We start from the raw sequence: 14,135 nt of genomic DNA on the forward strand, positions 1-14,135 counted from the left end.
AGTTTGACGTAAATACAGCGGCACTGCAATACCACCATGTCATAGATAAGCTATCACACGAGAGGCTTTGTGTGGATGCATAAAACACACACATTAGAACACACTAATGCTGTCTCTTTTTTCTCAATGCCTCTAAGGTTTACCGTATAGGTAAGACATTTAAGAGTATTCTAACCTAAAAGCAACACATACTACACTGAGCCCACTTTTTAAACTTTTTCCAAAGCCAAAAAGGTAGAGAGAGTCTCAGAAGCGTTGGTGAGAATGAGGAGAGGGATGCTGACAGCGGCTGGTGTGCCGCTACCAGCACAAAAAATGCAACCGGACTAAACGCTGTCCCACGGCAGCTTGTCTCCTCACCAGTGGCTCATATAAACTCTGTCTGCTGCCAGGGACTGAGGACTCAGTCCTTAGTGGAGTCTCCACTGATGATGACGCATTGATAGTCTGGATGAGAAACGACACCGCTGTTTTTGTTTGGCTGCAACACCTGTCCGGTGGTTGTGTGTGTTTCACTTTCATTCACTAATGTAGCTTCTCTCAGTAGGAAGGCTATGTGGCATGAACTCTCACTTTTGCGATCAAGCTGTAAGCAAGAGCTCTCCAAGATAACAAAATAATGTCAAAACTAAGGTTGACATTATGTAACTTCTCAGCCTTCTCTCTGGAACTCAGAACGCTTCAAAGTAACAGAAAGAAGCGACAAACTTTCCAACCCCCTCTAACTTTAGACCAATCCAAGGTACACCATCTCTTCCGTTTCCTGGGCTCCATCATATCCCAGTACCTCAAGTGGGAGCTGAACATCTGCTCCATTACAGAGAAGGCTCAGGACTGGATGCACTTCCTGAGGCAGCTGAATAAATTCAACCTGCCATCATCCGAGTCCGAGTTCCCCATTGACCCAATAATCCATTCCGGGTACATTTTGCACAGTGATATGGACATACAACTTAATTCTTTATATTGTTTTCATTCTTGCATGTACAGATTTATCTTATTTTACTTTATCTTATTTCATTCTTATATTGCACCAATTCTGTAACAGCTAATTCCCCAGCGTCAGCGTCATTTTACCCACTCTGACAATTTCAAGGTTCGTTTTTAAAACAGTATTTAGCTCAAAGGGTAAGTAGCCAACACTTACTTTAACACTGTTAAATCACCTGGAAAGCACAAAAACTGGGGAAATGCTCTGGGTTTGCGCAAATCTTTTTAAAAAGGGCTGTTCGCTCAACCGGGCCAATATGACGCTGGACTTGGTCTGGGGGGGGGGGGGGGGTAGCGAGGGGTTAGAGAGGCTTTGAAACGGAACGTGTCAGACAGAAGGTGAATACAGGGTTATTTTCACACAGACAACACGAGAAAAATTATTAGTTTTTTAAAAATATCAAAGCAAGGAGGAGGCAAGGGGTAAATACAGGTATAATATATATATACACTCACCGGCCACTTTATTAGGTACACCTGTCCAACTGCTCGTTAACACTTAATTTCTAAGCAGCCAATCACATGGCGGCAACTCAGTGCATTTAGGCATGTAGACATTGTCAAGACAATCTCCTGCAGTTCAAACCGAGCATCAGTATGGGGAAGAAAGGTGATTTGAGTGACTTTGAACGTGGCATGATTGTTGGTGCCAGAAGGGCTGGTCTGAGTATTTCAGAAACTGCTAATCTACTGGGATTTTCACGCACAACCATCTCTAGGGTTTACAGAGAATGGTCCGAAAAAGAAAAAACATCCAGTGAGCGGCAGTTCTGTGGGCGGAAATGCCTTGTTGATGCCAGAGGTCAGAGGAGAAGGGCCAGACTGGTTCGAGCTGATAGAAGGGCAACAGTGACTCAAATAACCACCCGTTACAACCAAGGTGGGCATAAGAGCATCTCTGAACGCACAGTACGTCGAACTTTGAGGCAGATGGGCTACAGCAGCAGAAGACCACACCGGGTGCCACTCCTTTCAGCTAAGAACAGGAAACTGAGGCTACAATTTGCACAAGCTCATCGAAATTGGACAATAGAAGATTGGAAAAACGTTGCCTGGTCTGATGAGTCTCGATTTCTGCTGCGACATTCGGATGGTAGGGTCAGAATTTGGCGTCTACAACATGAAAGCATGGATCCATCCTGCCTTGTATCAACGGTTCAGGCTGGTGGTGGTGGTGTCATGGTGTGGGGAATATTTTCTTGGCACTCTTTGGGCCCCTTGGTACCCATTGAGCATCGTTGCAACGCCACAGCCTACCTGAGTATTGTTGCTGACCATGTCCATCCCTTTATGACCACAATGTACCCAACTTCTGATGGCTACTTTCAGCAGGATAATGCGCCATGTCATAAAGCTGGAATCATCTCAGACAGGTTTCTTGAACATGACAATGAGTTCGCTGTACTCAAATGGCCTCCACAATCACCAGATCTCAATCCAATAGAGCATCTTTGGGATGTGGTGGAACGGGAGATTCGCATCATGGATGTGCAGCCGACAAATCTGCGGCAACTGTGTGATGCCATCATGTCAATATGGACCAAACTCCCTGAGGAATGCTTCCAGCACCTTGTTGAATCTATGCCACGAAGAATTGAGGCAGTTCTGAAGGCAAAAGGGGGTCCAACCCGTTACTAGCATGGGGTACCTAATAAAGTGGCCGGTGAGTGTATATATATAATATAATTCAAATATAACGTCCCTGTCCAGGAAGGGCCGTGTCCCTGGCCTAATTTGACAAATTTGTCAGTTTATTTCTCATGCAGGTTTGCTACCTGTCACTTAAAATATTTTGCGCCAGCGGGATGAGCCTCGCTGTCACCAAGTCGTCGCCATTTACATCTCAGTGTAGAGAGCTTGCCGCTCTATACCTCCATGTTCCCCGCTTCGGGACCCCATCTGGTGTGTTCACAATAACACGCATCATTTACTCCCCTGCCCCCCTTCCCCTTGCTCGGGGGGGGGGGGGGGTTGAGCAAGCCCCACATGGCCAAGGGACCACTCCACTGGATGCCGTGCTAAGGGGTGGGGCAGTGATAACAGCCAAATCAAATCACATAAGATGGAGTTTATTTCTAAATCACAGTGAAACAGGGCAACACCTGCTGTAGGCCTCTCTTCCCCTCGACACTTGCAGAACCATGCCCACACAATGTTTTCATGCTCTGACAGTAATGGCATTTGCCCATAACGCAAGACATGCCTTGCGACAGGCAAGAAGCTCAGACACGCCACCTGAGGCAGGAGACTACGTTATGAAACGAATCCCTGAAGAGGACCAGTGGAGTTGAACTAAATCGGACTCCTGAGGAAGCCACCCGAGGGATGTTCTGTGTAGGCGCCTGAGCTGCTACGAGAAGTCGGATATCTGATGAGTGCTTTCTTAATGGAACAGTGAGTCGGATTTGGGGGGATTCATTGGCATACATTTATTGTAGGGGAAAACATTGTTTTAATGCACTTGACCGTTCTGTAATTCTGGGTCTCCAAACAAAATTGAAAGAAAACAACCAAAATGCACAGATTTAGGTGTTTATTTTATGTTGCTTATATGGAATTAAACATATGGAAATAATGATATCAAAATGATTTATTCATCATATTCTGAGACAGATATTGCCCTTTGAACAAATCATTCATATTTTCATTCTGAAGATTTTTGACCCTGGGTTTATCTGATGTTCACATTTCTACCCTGGAGCTGCATGCAAAAGATAATGGTTCACTTTAAATATAACTTTTTAATATAACTTGGAATACACAAAATAATTGTCTTAATGGAAGTAATCTGCCTTACCAACGATCCTACTTGCATACCGTCACTTTTAAACACACATGTTTGTTTTTTTTAACCTTTTTGTCAAGAATTCAAAAATTGACGTATGTGTGTGTGAGCGTTGAGGTCAACAATGAAGAAAACGCCTAAAAAATGAGGTCTTTGTCGAGTGTTTAACCAGCACAGTTACTGTTGGATGAAGTGGGGGCCACAGACAAAGGAGGAAGCACAGCGTAGGAATGCGGCCCTTTGTTGTCGGATTGAATAATGAATTTCCCCTGTAGTCCACAGCTGGAGCTCCTCGCGTAATGATACAAGGCCACGTGTGATTGTGTGATAGTGTGTGTGTGTGTTTGTGCCTGGGGGGGGTTGGGTTTGGAGAGCTGTGTGCTGATGATGTGTGGTGGTGATAAGGGGGGGGTAAATGGGTGTGGATACGTACGGTGTGTGTAAGTGACAGGCTTGAAATTGGACATCAAGGATGTGTGCTCGTGAGCCCAAGGCAGTGCGGGTTAGCTTAGCATAGCTTACTGAGTGGAAACAGGGCTATAGCTAGGCTACCCTTTGTCCCAAGGTAATGCATGAATACAACTAGCAATGCATGGATGGTTATAAACAAACACAGCAAATTCAACCTCCGTCCTGTCGCCTTTTCCTTCTGTTTATGTGTGTGTACATATCTTAGGTTTCTTTTTTCCATCGCTAAGGAGGATGTTTTGGGGGCCGTTGTAGACCGGGTGAGGCAAGCAGCCAGACAGAGGTCGGACAGACCGAGGAGAAGGGTACACTGCCGGGAGGATAGTAGACCCGTGGGACCGGCGCCCAGTGTGCCGTAAACCATTACGGCTCCATAACAGGCGGATTCCTCATTTCCACCATGCTCGGGCCATATCTCATCCACCGCCTCAACAATCCCTCCGAGACCCACTGGAGCGCTCACTCAGCACTGGAGGAGGGGAATGTGTGAGGGGAGGGCACAAAGAAGGGCGTTGAAATTCAGTGACATAATAAAAGTGAGGATAATAATCGGGCATAAGATTTTCAGACAATTGCATTTCCTCTTTGCAGTCAGCTGTTGACCTTGCTCTTTCTCTTGATGTATGATCATTCATTAAATATAGATCATAAGCCGTGTGCACATACAATTTTTTTTTAACAATTTAACGGCCTAGTGGCTATTAATGCTGCTGGAGCAATGGTATATTAATGAGGAGTGGGCGAGGCAGCGGCCCAGCCAACAGAAAAGGCCCGAGGTTCACCTCTTGATCCATTTAGCACCTCTGTGTGTCTCTGAGCCAAAAGAGTCGACCCGTCCTGCTGTTAATGTGTGCAAAATGAAAGTAGATAAAACAGATCCAATAAGTCTCCTCGGACCAAAGCGTGCGGCAGAATGTGATCGGATTTGAACAAAATCAGCCAGATGGTTTGTTACACAGAACCATTGGAGAACCTGTCATTGGGGACTTCATGAAATGAAGTACTTGGAAGCTGATTGAATGAGCCATCTGTCAATCAATGTGCTTGCTGCACATCTTTTCCATCGAGAAAAGCCGTCAGTGCCGGTCTTCTTTTAGTAAAGACATCCCCTCCGGTTCTGATAGAACTGATGCTAAGGCAGCCTCTACGCTAACCTCTTTAAGAGCGGCCATTGTTGTAAGTAGGGTTAACTTCCAGTACACTGATTGGTCCATCCACCGGCTCACCAACGTCACTGGAGGCTCGACAAAGATGGATTTTGTTGTTAAGGGTTACCTCGTATTTCTGTCCTGATCTCTTGACATTGCGAGAATCCAGCTACTTTTCAATGTGACGTGAACATTGAGCCATTGACCATTAATATGTACAGTATGTACCAAAATATAATGGTATAATACAGTGGTTTCCCATTTTACTCGAAACCCCCCCCCCGAAAAAATAAAGCTCATGGTGGCACTCGAGGAAAAGTCAGGACTGGCCAAAGTTACAATGCATTTATCCTCTGGGAACCATGCATGAAGGCACAAAAGTTTGTGTACATCCCTTCAGCACCTCCTCCTCTCCTCCTCCATCAGACGCGCTGCCCAGATCCAGAGTGTGAGCCAAGCAGACACACACACACACACACACACACACACACAGTCCTCCCTTATAGTCTGCAGCTTCCATCCTTCTGTCCTCTAATCTTTGGGTCAGGTTTATGTCCTCTACGTCCATTCAGGAAGAGCTGGAGGGAGGGGGGGGGGGAGATCAGGGGAGAGAAGGACACAGGTTGAGAGACGGGGAGGGATGGAGAGGGAGAACCAGCTTTGAATACAAATGAGCTGACACACATGATGAGTGCCCTCCCTCCCTCTATTCCTCTCTCTCTCTCCTCCTCCTCTCGCTTTCTCTCTCACAAACACAGAGGGAGACACTCTTGCTTTCTCACACACATGTTCTTTGCGCCTCCTCATTGGAGCTAACGCCGCACGCGAGGTGACTTCGTCCACTCACTGTATTGGCGTCGCCGGGGAGGGGAGCCTGTGGAAGACTTGGAGGCTGCCGCTGCCTCTCACGCTCCTCCGTGGACCAGGAGGGGAGAGCGGAGGGGAGGGGAGGAGGGAGAGAGAGTGGAGACAGACGGCCGCTTGGAAGGAGATTTTTTTTTTAACGCCACTTTGCCATCATCTGATCTGACATGGCCACCGCATAGGAATCTGGCGACTGTCAGCTCGGCGACGAGGTACCAGAGGAGGGGGGGGAAAGGGGAGGGGGGGGGGGGGGGGGCAGAGGGATGACAGGCTTCCGCTCCTCTCCTGCATGCCGGGGTGATTTGAACTGCCTGAGGCCCCACGACACAACAGCCGCGTTGTTGAAGTCACAGGTTTCTTTTGTGGCATTTTCTGCTTGTAAGTGGATCCGTTGTGTGTCTTTAAGTGTGACTGGCGGTGTGTGTGAAGGTAGCCGAGGGAGAGGGGGGGGTTTCCCCCAAACAGAATCCCTAATTATTCATCCCAGGGTGGATCCTATGATGGATTTCCGCCTCTTTCTTGACTTCAATAAGTACAGGGCAGGGAAAGACGTGTGGTAAGAGTGAATGTGTGTTTGTGTGCGCTTGCTAACCTCCTGTACTCACACCTTAGTATACATGCAGTTGGGTTAATGCACAAGATCCCACTCAAGGAAATTGAGTGTGACAATGTCAAGGCTAAAAATTGGCCACGCAGAATACACACGCACGCACACACACACACACACACACACACACACACGTACACACAAAACCAAAAATATTCCAAGCAAGATGAGAGCCGTTTTCCTCAGATCGATAATGACAGGGTTGAGCTGCCGGTACGTTGAGGTAGAATTGTATCATAAATAAATAAAACTGTTTCCATCACTGCCCCAAATTTAGAAATGTTCTGCAGTCAGTCTTGAATATTTAGGTCTGGAAAGAAGAAGAATTGCTGACTGACAACGCTGCATTGCTGCTGATTAAGTGTGGAAGTGTGGAAGAGGGTCACTTGACAAGGCAGAAAATAACTGCATGATCCAGATTGTTGTGCCCAATTAGCCTTTATGCCCGTGTGTGTGTGTGTGTGTGTGTGTGTGTGTGTGTGTGTGTGATGGGAGTCCCGGGGCTAGGCGGTTGGACTGCAGAGGCAGGAGAGAGGACATATGGCCGCCTGGGCCTCCAGATTCCCTCTTTGACTGGAGTTCTCAGAGCTGCAGCAGACGACCCAAATGTCCTGATCTCCAAGACGTGTGTGTGTGTGTGTGTGTGTGTGGTGGGGGGAGGGGGTGTTGGGGTTGACGGAGCTAATTCAACTTTCTCCTCTGCAACTCTCCTCATCTCCACCATTTTGATTTCACTTCTCTCTTTCATTTCTGACTGATGATGGGTTTGTTTGATCAATAGATGGTTACAGATCAGTGGTCCCCAAACTAAGGCCCGCGGGCCGGATACGGCCCGCCTCCACATTTGGCCCGGCCCCCTGAACAATACCAGAGGGGCATTATGATTTTTTCTTCAGTCTGGCTACGCAAATCCTAGACTAGCCCCTGTGAAGTAGAAGGGAATAATGGAGAAAAGGTTGATTCAGAATGCAGGGATTTAACCTGCAGAGGTCAAACGATTATTTGTTTGTTCAATGCTCTCATCCGTCAAGAGGCGGTGGCGGTTATTATTTATTTCATTTTTTTTCTGGAAAGATCCCAGAGAAGATTATTCCCTCCAGAGAAGGGAAAAGTTATCTGGCCCTCACAGGAACAAGTTTGGGGACCCCTGTTATCGATGGTTATTAGATTAGATCCCCTCATCACTTGGACCCCGGTTATCACATCAACACCGACACGATTACTCAAACACACACAAACACACATGAACACACACAGATGAGGGCAGCATCATAGTAACACGCCATCCCAACATCACTCCGCCACATCCCAGAAATGGTCACTTCCCTTCATTTTATATCAGTTTATAATAATCTACCGCATGATGGGGGGGCGTTAAAAGATGGTGAAGGCAACATTTTGCCAAACTCCAGGTTTTAAAAACGGCAGCTCACAACCAATGCCGTCCAATGACTAGGTCCACCAGGCTTGGGTTAAATCACAACGCCTTGTTTTGTGTTCAACTTATCAGAATAATGTTTTTCCATAAAGTCATCGGCTTTTAGGAGTTGATGTAGTAAACGTGTTGGCTTACTACTGAATATTGACACACCTCAGTATTAATTTGGAGACTGTTTGCTCTCTTCCAGCTCCGGTTCTGGTCTCCACCACCTCCGTAGGGAGACACCTGGCTATTTAGCAGCTAACTTTGAGTTGTCCGCAACCGAAGATCGATCGATGAGCTGATCATATCCACAGATCTGCTACGCGTGTTGAACCACAGAGATTCATGCAAAAGCACCACTTTAGAGCCTGTTCAAAATGAGTCATTTAGCTCAAAAAGCCATAAAGAAAAGCTAATCTTTCTAATATTAAAGATGTGGGCCAAACAATTGCATCTATAGAGCTCTTGTAAAGCTAAGGAGAGCTGCAGACTTTGGGTGATAATTCTTTATATGATGGCTATGGAGGTTCACCACTAGGACGTCATAGGGCTTTCACATTTTCATTTGATTCATTCTTATATAAAAAACTGATCACAGCAGTTTCAACTACTAAAGAGCTTACGTATTTTCCAATGACGGAACGAGAGCTGCTTTAATTAGCGATTGAGTACATTTTTGAAGTAGCTGGCCCACTGTTTCCGTCTTGCCTTGAGGGCGGTCGCTTTAAGATGTGCGCGAGCCTCGTGCTAAACTTTCTACGTTTACCGAGAGATTCGTTCACACTAATTAAGCTGCAAAACCTCTGAGAAACATTCGCTTGCTGTGAAAGTGCGTGGGACGCACCCCCTTCGGAAGAAGGAACGAGCGCTGCGATTCCCATTCCTCATGCAGGGGCGACGTTGTCCCACTAATGAGTTGTTAATCGGCAAGAAAGCCCCCCCCCCCCAACGTCTCCCAAAACGCCGTTTCGTCTCCGGGTAGATCTGCCACCTCCAACTCCCGTGCGTTTCTCCAAGGCGGGGGCGGCCCGAACTGTGGGGGACAGAGCCTCCTACGTGGCGCCTGCCATCCAGGGAGTGAAACGCTCAGTGACTGTTCCCATCAGAAGAAACCGGAGCGCCCCCACCCCTCCTTCCGACTCTCCGTGCTCTCCTTCTCCCGACGTTGGTCTCCGTTGCTTCACCCAGACCAGCTACTTTCTCCCGTCACACACACACACACACACACACGCGTTGTTCAGATGGCTACTGAAAGCTTAGCCATCTTAATGCCTTATTCATCCCTCAGGCGTATTTCTTCCAACCTGCAGAGCAGGAATTAGGAGGAAGAAGAAAGCTCTTTGGCATGACAAAAATATGGTACTATATACTCCAAATTGGCTCCAGACGACGGTGAATCGATTGATTTCCGTGTCATTTTTCTCAGACCAACCTTGCTGAATGCGGAGCACCACTAGCACGCGAGTCATAAATGCCCCTGATCTTTGATGTTTTGAACAAAATTGTGAAATAAACACGTTTTTATTTTGAAGAGAGACATCCAGCCGCCATTGTAAGTGCATCACAATCATTTTCAGTGGCTTCTGCGCAGGTTTAAGGGCGGCTTTCTAGGCCGGTCACTGTAGAGCGTCATTTCACGCTTTACATGGATATGTGGTTTTAGGTTTTTACTCTCCCCATGTTTTATAGGGCTTATAAGGGCTAGTTAGTTTAGTTTCTTTTTTAAGGAGGTTTTCAAAATCGGAAGTTTTTTGTGTTATATAGACTAATTTCATCACCAGTAACATATAAGGCACAATGTCGAGGCCCTTGTCCTTAAAGTGGAAATACAACGAGCTAGCGTTGTCTTTTTCCTAATTGGAAATAAGGCAGCTTAAAGCGGCTTAGTTTGAGATCTCTGGGATAAATCCTTATTTTCTTTCTGCTTGAGTTAGATGTAAAGATTGACACCAGTCATGTAGCTTTTCATATTCAACCCCAGCCAGCAGATGTTGGCACAGCTTAGCGTAAAGAATGTCACTAAAGGGAAATGGCTTGGGTCCGTCCAGCGGAAACCACCAACTAGGACATTTAAAGCTCAGGAAGAAGCACACTTCTGGTTTGTTTAAATCCTACAAACACGTAAACTTTAGGACTACAACCGCAAATTGTTCTATTAACACTCACTGTGATTGACTGTGATGCTGCTGAATGATTTGCACGGTGAACGTGGTGTGACATTGCCGAGGCAGATTGGGTTTGCAGAATTCATTTGAGGAATTTCGCGCTTCCGTCGATGAACGATCCATCAAAACCCCAAATAGGCAAAGAACTTCCAAGGACTACGACAATAAACTGTAGAATGCACCCGGCCCACAGCACTGAGGAATGGGTTCTCTTTTGGTGCATGTATTAAATATTCATGGCATATGCAGTAGGAAAACAATGCAAATGTGTCCCAGCGCTGGATGAAAGAACAAAGTAAGACATCAAGGGAGGTTACTTTGTCCTGATTGGATTTCTCTCAGTCTCACACTCATGCACTAGACCTCTGATTGGCCAGCAGTCTAACCCTAACCCGAAACCTCTTTCCTTCAGGATACGGGAGACTGAAAGCTGGAGGGAGGGACGCTCAGGCAAACTGAGAGAGGGATGGCTGGGGGGGAGAAGCCGGGTGTGAAGAGCAGCAGCTCCATCGTCCCCTGCTTCCTGTTTGTGGAGGTAAGACAAATGTTCACCGAGCTTTTCTTTTTATTGTCAGTTTGTCTGCGCACAAAACAACTAGAAGACAAGGTTCAAGATACATTTTCAGATTTGCACTAAAAATCAACCATCAATATACATATGCATATACACACATACACGTAGATATGCACCTATAGATATATATATATATATATATATATATATATATATATACAAACATACATACATACATGCATACAGGGACACACTTAATAGTAAAATAAAAATATTGTTATATTACATTATCCAAGGACATATTTTAAATAAAAAGTTGACAGGTAGAAGTACTCACGAATTGATTTGCATCTGTGTTGGCTACTTGTATTTGTGTGTATTTGGGATCTGACTCGTGTTCATCTCCCAACCTGCAGCGGTGAATATTTCAGGGTGAGCCGTAGCATTCGGGGACGAGCCTAAGAGCGCTCTCTCTCTCTCTCTCTCTCTCTCTCTCTCTCTCTCTCTGCGTTGCAAAGTGGCCGCGGATGTTTCACTGCGCTCCGGCAAACATTGCCCAGCACGTTTTCGCGAACTGCATGATTCATCCAGGCGGTCACAGCACAAACGGGGGGGATTTCTCATCAGCTGCATCCACAGCGTGGGCTTTGGAGCCGTATTGTGCAGATCATACCAGAGGTTGTTGTCTACACACACTAATGCACCGGAGACACACACACACACACACGCACCACTTTGTCCCCTGTGGAAGGCCTGCTCTACATTGTCAATCAGGCAGATGACTTGTAGGCTAGTGAAGGTCCCAGGGCCTTCAATATCGCAACCGACGGGGAGAAAAGCATGAAACTGGTGATGCAATCAGACGGCCTGTAATCCAGTTAGATGGACCGAGTAGTCCGGAACAAGTCTACCGACAGCCCGTTTTTTTCAGCTGGGGCCCCCATCCCTCGCACCCAGGGTTCAGATGGGAGAAGCTGTTTGCAGATGCTCCATGACGTCGGCTTGCCTTCCAATCCATTGTAATGAATGAATGGAGTTTCAAAAAGTCTTAGTGAAAGGACATTTTCCAGTTGTGCGAGTTGAGGTGAAAAGAACCAGCGCATGCGAAGCCGGCAGTTAGCATGTGTAGTTCAACGCACATAGTTCCATAAGCTACTTAATGCATTATCTCAGAGGTCTTCAAAACGAAATAATGATCAAGCCCTTCCGTTTAAATCCAAAACCTGCGAGGGAGTCTTTTGGGTGGAAGTCTGAATCAAAGTGGCCCAGTAATTGCTTCCCATAGACGCATGGCTACATTGCAAATGGCTACTCTGTCTCAACTCTCACAGCTCCGCTTTGCACCTCCGCGGACGGACCAGGACGCAGTCGTTCCACCGAACTACCCCACCCGCGGGAGCCTGTCTGTGGACGGCTGCTCCCGTTTGGTTGTGATTCCCCATCAGGCCCCTCCACCACGAGCCTCCCACACACATCCGCACATTGGCCCTCGGGTCTCAGTCAATTCCCTCGCTTGCTCTACATTGGTGTGTGTGTGTGTGTGTGTGTGTGTGCATGTGTGCGAGTAAGAGAGAGAGAGAGACACAGAGTGCACTGAGATGGAGAACCCAGCAGCATCAAAGGCCAGCGGCGGTTACCTGTAATGGACGGTTAGTGGACATCGTGTGTGTTTGGAAGCCTGACAAAGAGCGGCTAGGACAGCAGTTCAATCCTCCCGCACGGCATAGACAATACCGTGGGATTACTTACAGAGTGATGTAGGCAAGCTGAATCCCTTCCACCGCAAAGTGCGTTATTTCCACCCAGATACGGTGGATTTGTGAAATAGTTTTGAACATATAAGTAATGAACTTCTCGCTCTGTGCCGCGTGCAGCAGCAGCTCATCAACGTGCATTTCGGGGCTCTGACACATCTGGGCTGTGCAGCGCGTGTTGTGGAACGATGGAGCTTTTAACACATACGACCATCCATAGAAACTATGAACCGCTGTCCAGGTGGCCACGATCAGCTGTTGTCCAAGGTGGTAACGCCTCCATTTGGACGTCAGTATGATGAATTTTTGACCAGCAAAGATCAGTGATCATGTGATCATGTCCTTTTGGGTCCAGCTCTCTACTTTCCAAACTAGCTTAGCAACCTCACGTGGGCTGCTAGCAATCGAAGTTAACATTATGCAACATTAACTCGTTCTCACTCATTCCATGAGGCATTTTTCATTTGTGTTTTATGGTTTTAGAAAAAGCTGAAAGAAGCTTCCAGTCACAGCTGGGGGCCGGCTATCAATCGCCCGTTGATTTCTCTTCAAGGCTGATTTTCATTTTGTTTTGATAGCAACATCATTTTTTTTAACATTTCTGTAAAAAAGGTTGCTGCACATTTTCCTGTAACATCTATCATAGATGACTGAGCGTGTACATGTAGCTGCTGAGAATGGTTATTAATTCATGTTTTATATTGCCTTCTTCCATATTAAATGGGCTGGTCCAACGCACAGTAATTACAGTCATACACTCTGCAGGGAGGGCAGTCTAATTGGCAAAGGTTGTATCCTGAAAGACATTTCTCCCTTCTCTTCTCATTTCTCATACATACAATCTGGCAACTGGACTCATTTTGCAGCAAGATTGAAATCAGGCCACTGAGTCACAGTAATGTTTGGAGAAGATTATCTTACTACTGATGCTGTTGCTGAGCAGATGACGACGGCAGCTTTTCTCCCTCTGCTTGCTTCACATAAAGAGTCTTTTTACCATTGCAGAAATTTAGGTTTTTTGCAAGACACTTGTTTTCCTGAACTATGATATTAGAAGATATGGCTCCTCTATAACTCAGTATAATTTCCATTAATTCTCTTGCCTGAAGTTAGAGTCTTTTAAGTTACCTTGTGTTCAGACCTGAAGTACCACGATGACGATGTCAGAATATATATATATATATATATAGTTTCGTGTTCAAAGGAGATAGCAAGGCTTTCTGAAGCAGTGATGTAACTGGCTCATACTGAAGGGGTGAACATGGCCGAGAAAGCAGTGTGAAGTACTGGCAGGCAACTCAAATACATTTTGCTCTGCTTCTCTCTGTTAAGCGTCTCCAGAGGTTCCTTTGAATTCTCTTCGCTGGCTCTGCTGCTGCCAACCAGAAATAAAAGTGTTGCTGAGCATCCACACTGT

The 14,135-nt window shown here is 46.3% G+C and overlaps 1 protein-coding gene across 4 annotated transcripts in view; it reads left to right on the forward strand.

The window, feature by feature from the left end:
* Window positions 1-6,109: 6,109 nt before the first annotated feature.
* plppr2a (phospholipid phosphatase related 2a) overlaps window positions 6,110-14,135 on the forward strand; it is a 35,064-nt gene continuing 27,038 nt past the window's right edge. For 3 of the 4 annotated variants that reach the window (XM_037476813.2, XM_037476815.2, XM_037476810.2), the window contains exons 1-2: window positions 6,110-6,467; window positions 10,863-10,985. In XM_037476813.2, the coding sequence (XP_037332710.2) occupies window positions 10,917-10,985 (69 nt within the window). In that variant the 5' untranslated portion in view covers window positions 6,110-6,467; window positions 10,863-10,916. Of the gene's footprint in view, window positions 6,468-6,530; window positions 6,634-10,862; window positions 10,986-14,135 lie in introns of those variants that run through there. The other variant, XM_037476811.2, reaches the window with a different exon arrangement.

This window comes from Pungitius pungitius, chromosome 12, assembly GCF_949316345.1.
Source record: "Pungitius pungitius chromosome 12, fPunPun2.1, whole genome shotgun sequence".
Classification (NCBI taxonomy): Eukaryota; Metazoa; Chordata; class Actinopteri; order Perciformes; family Gasterosteidae; genus Pungitius; species Pungitius pungitius.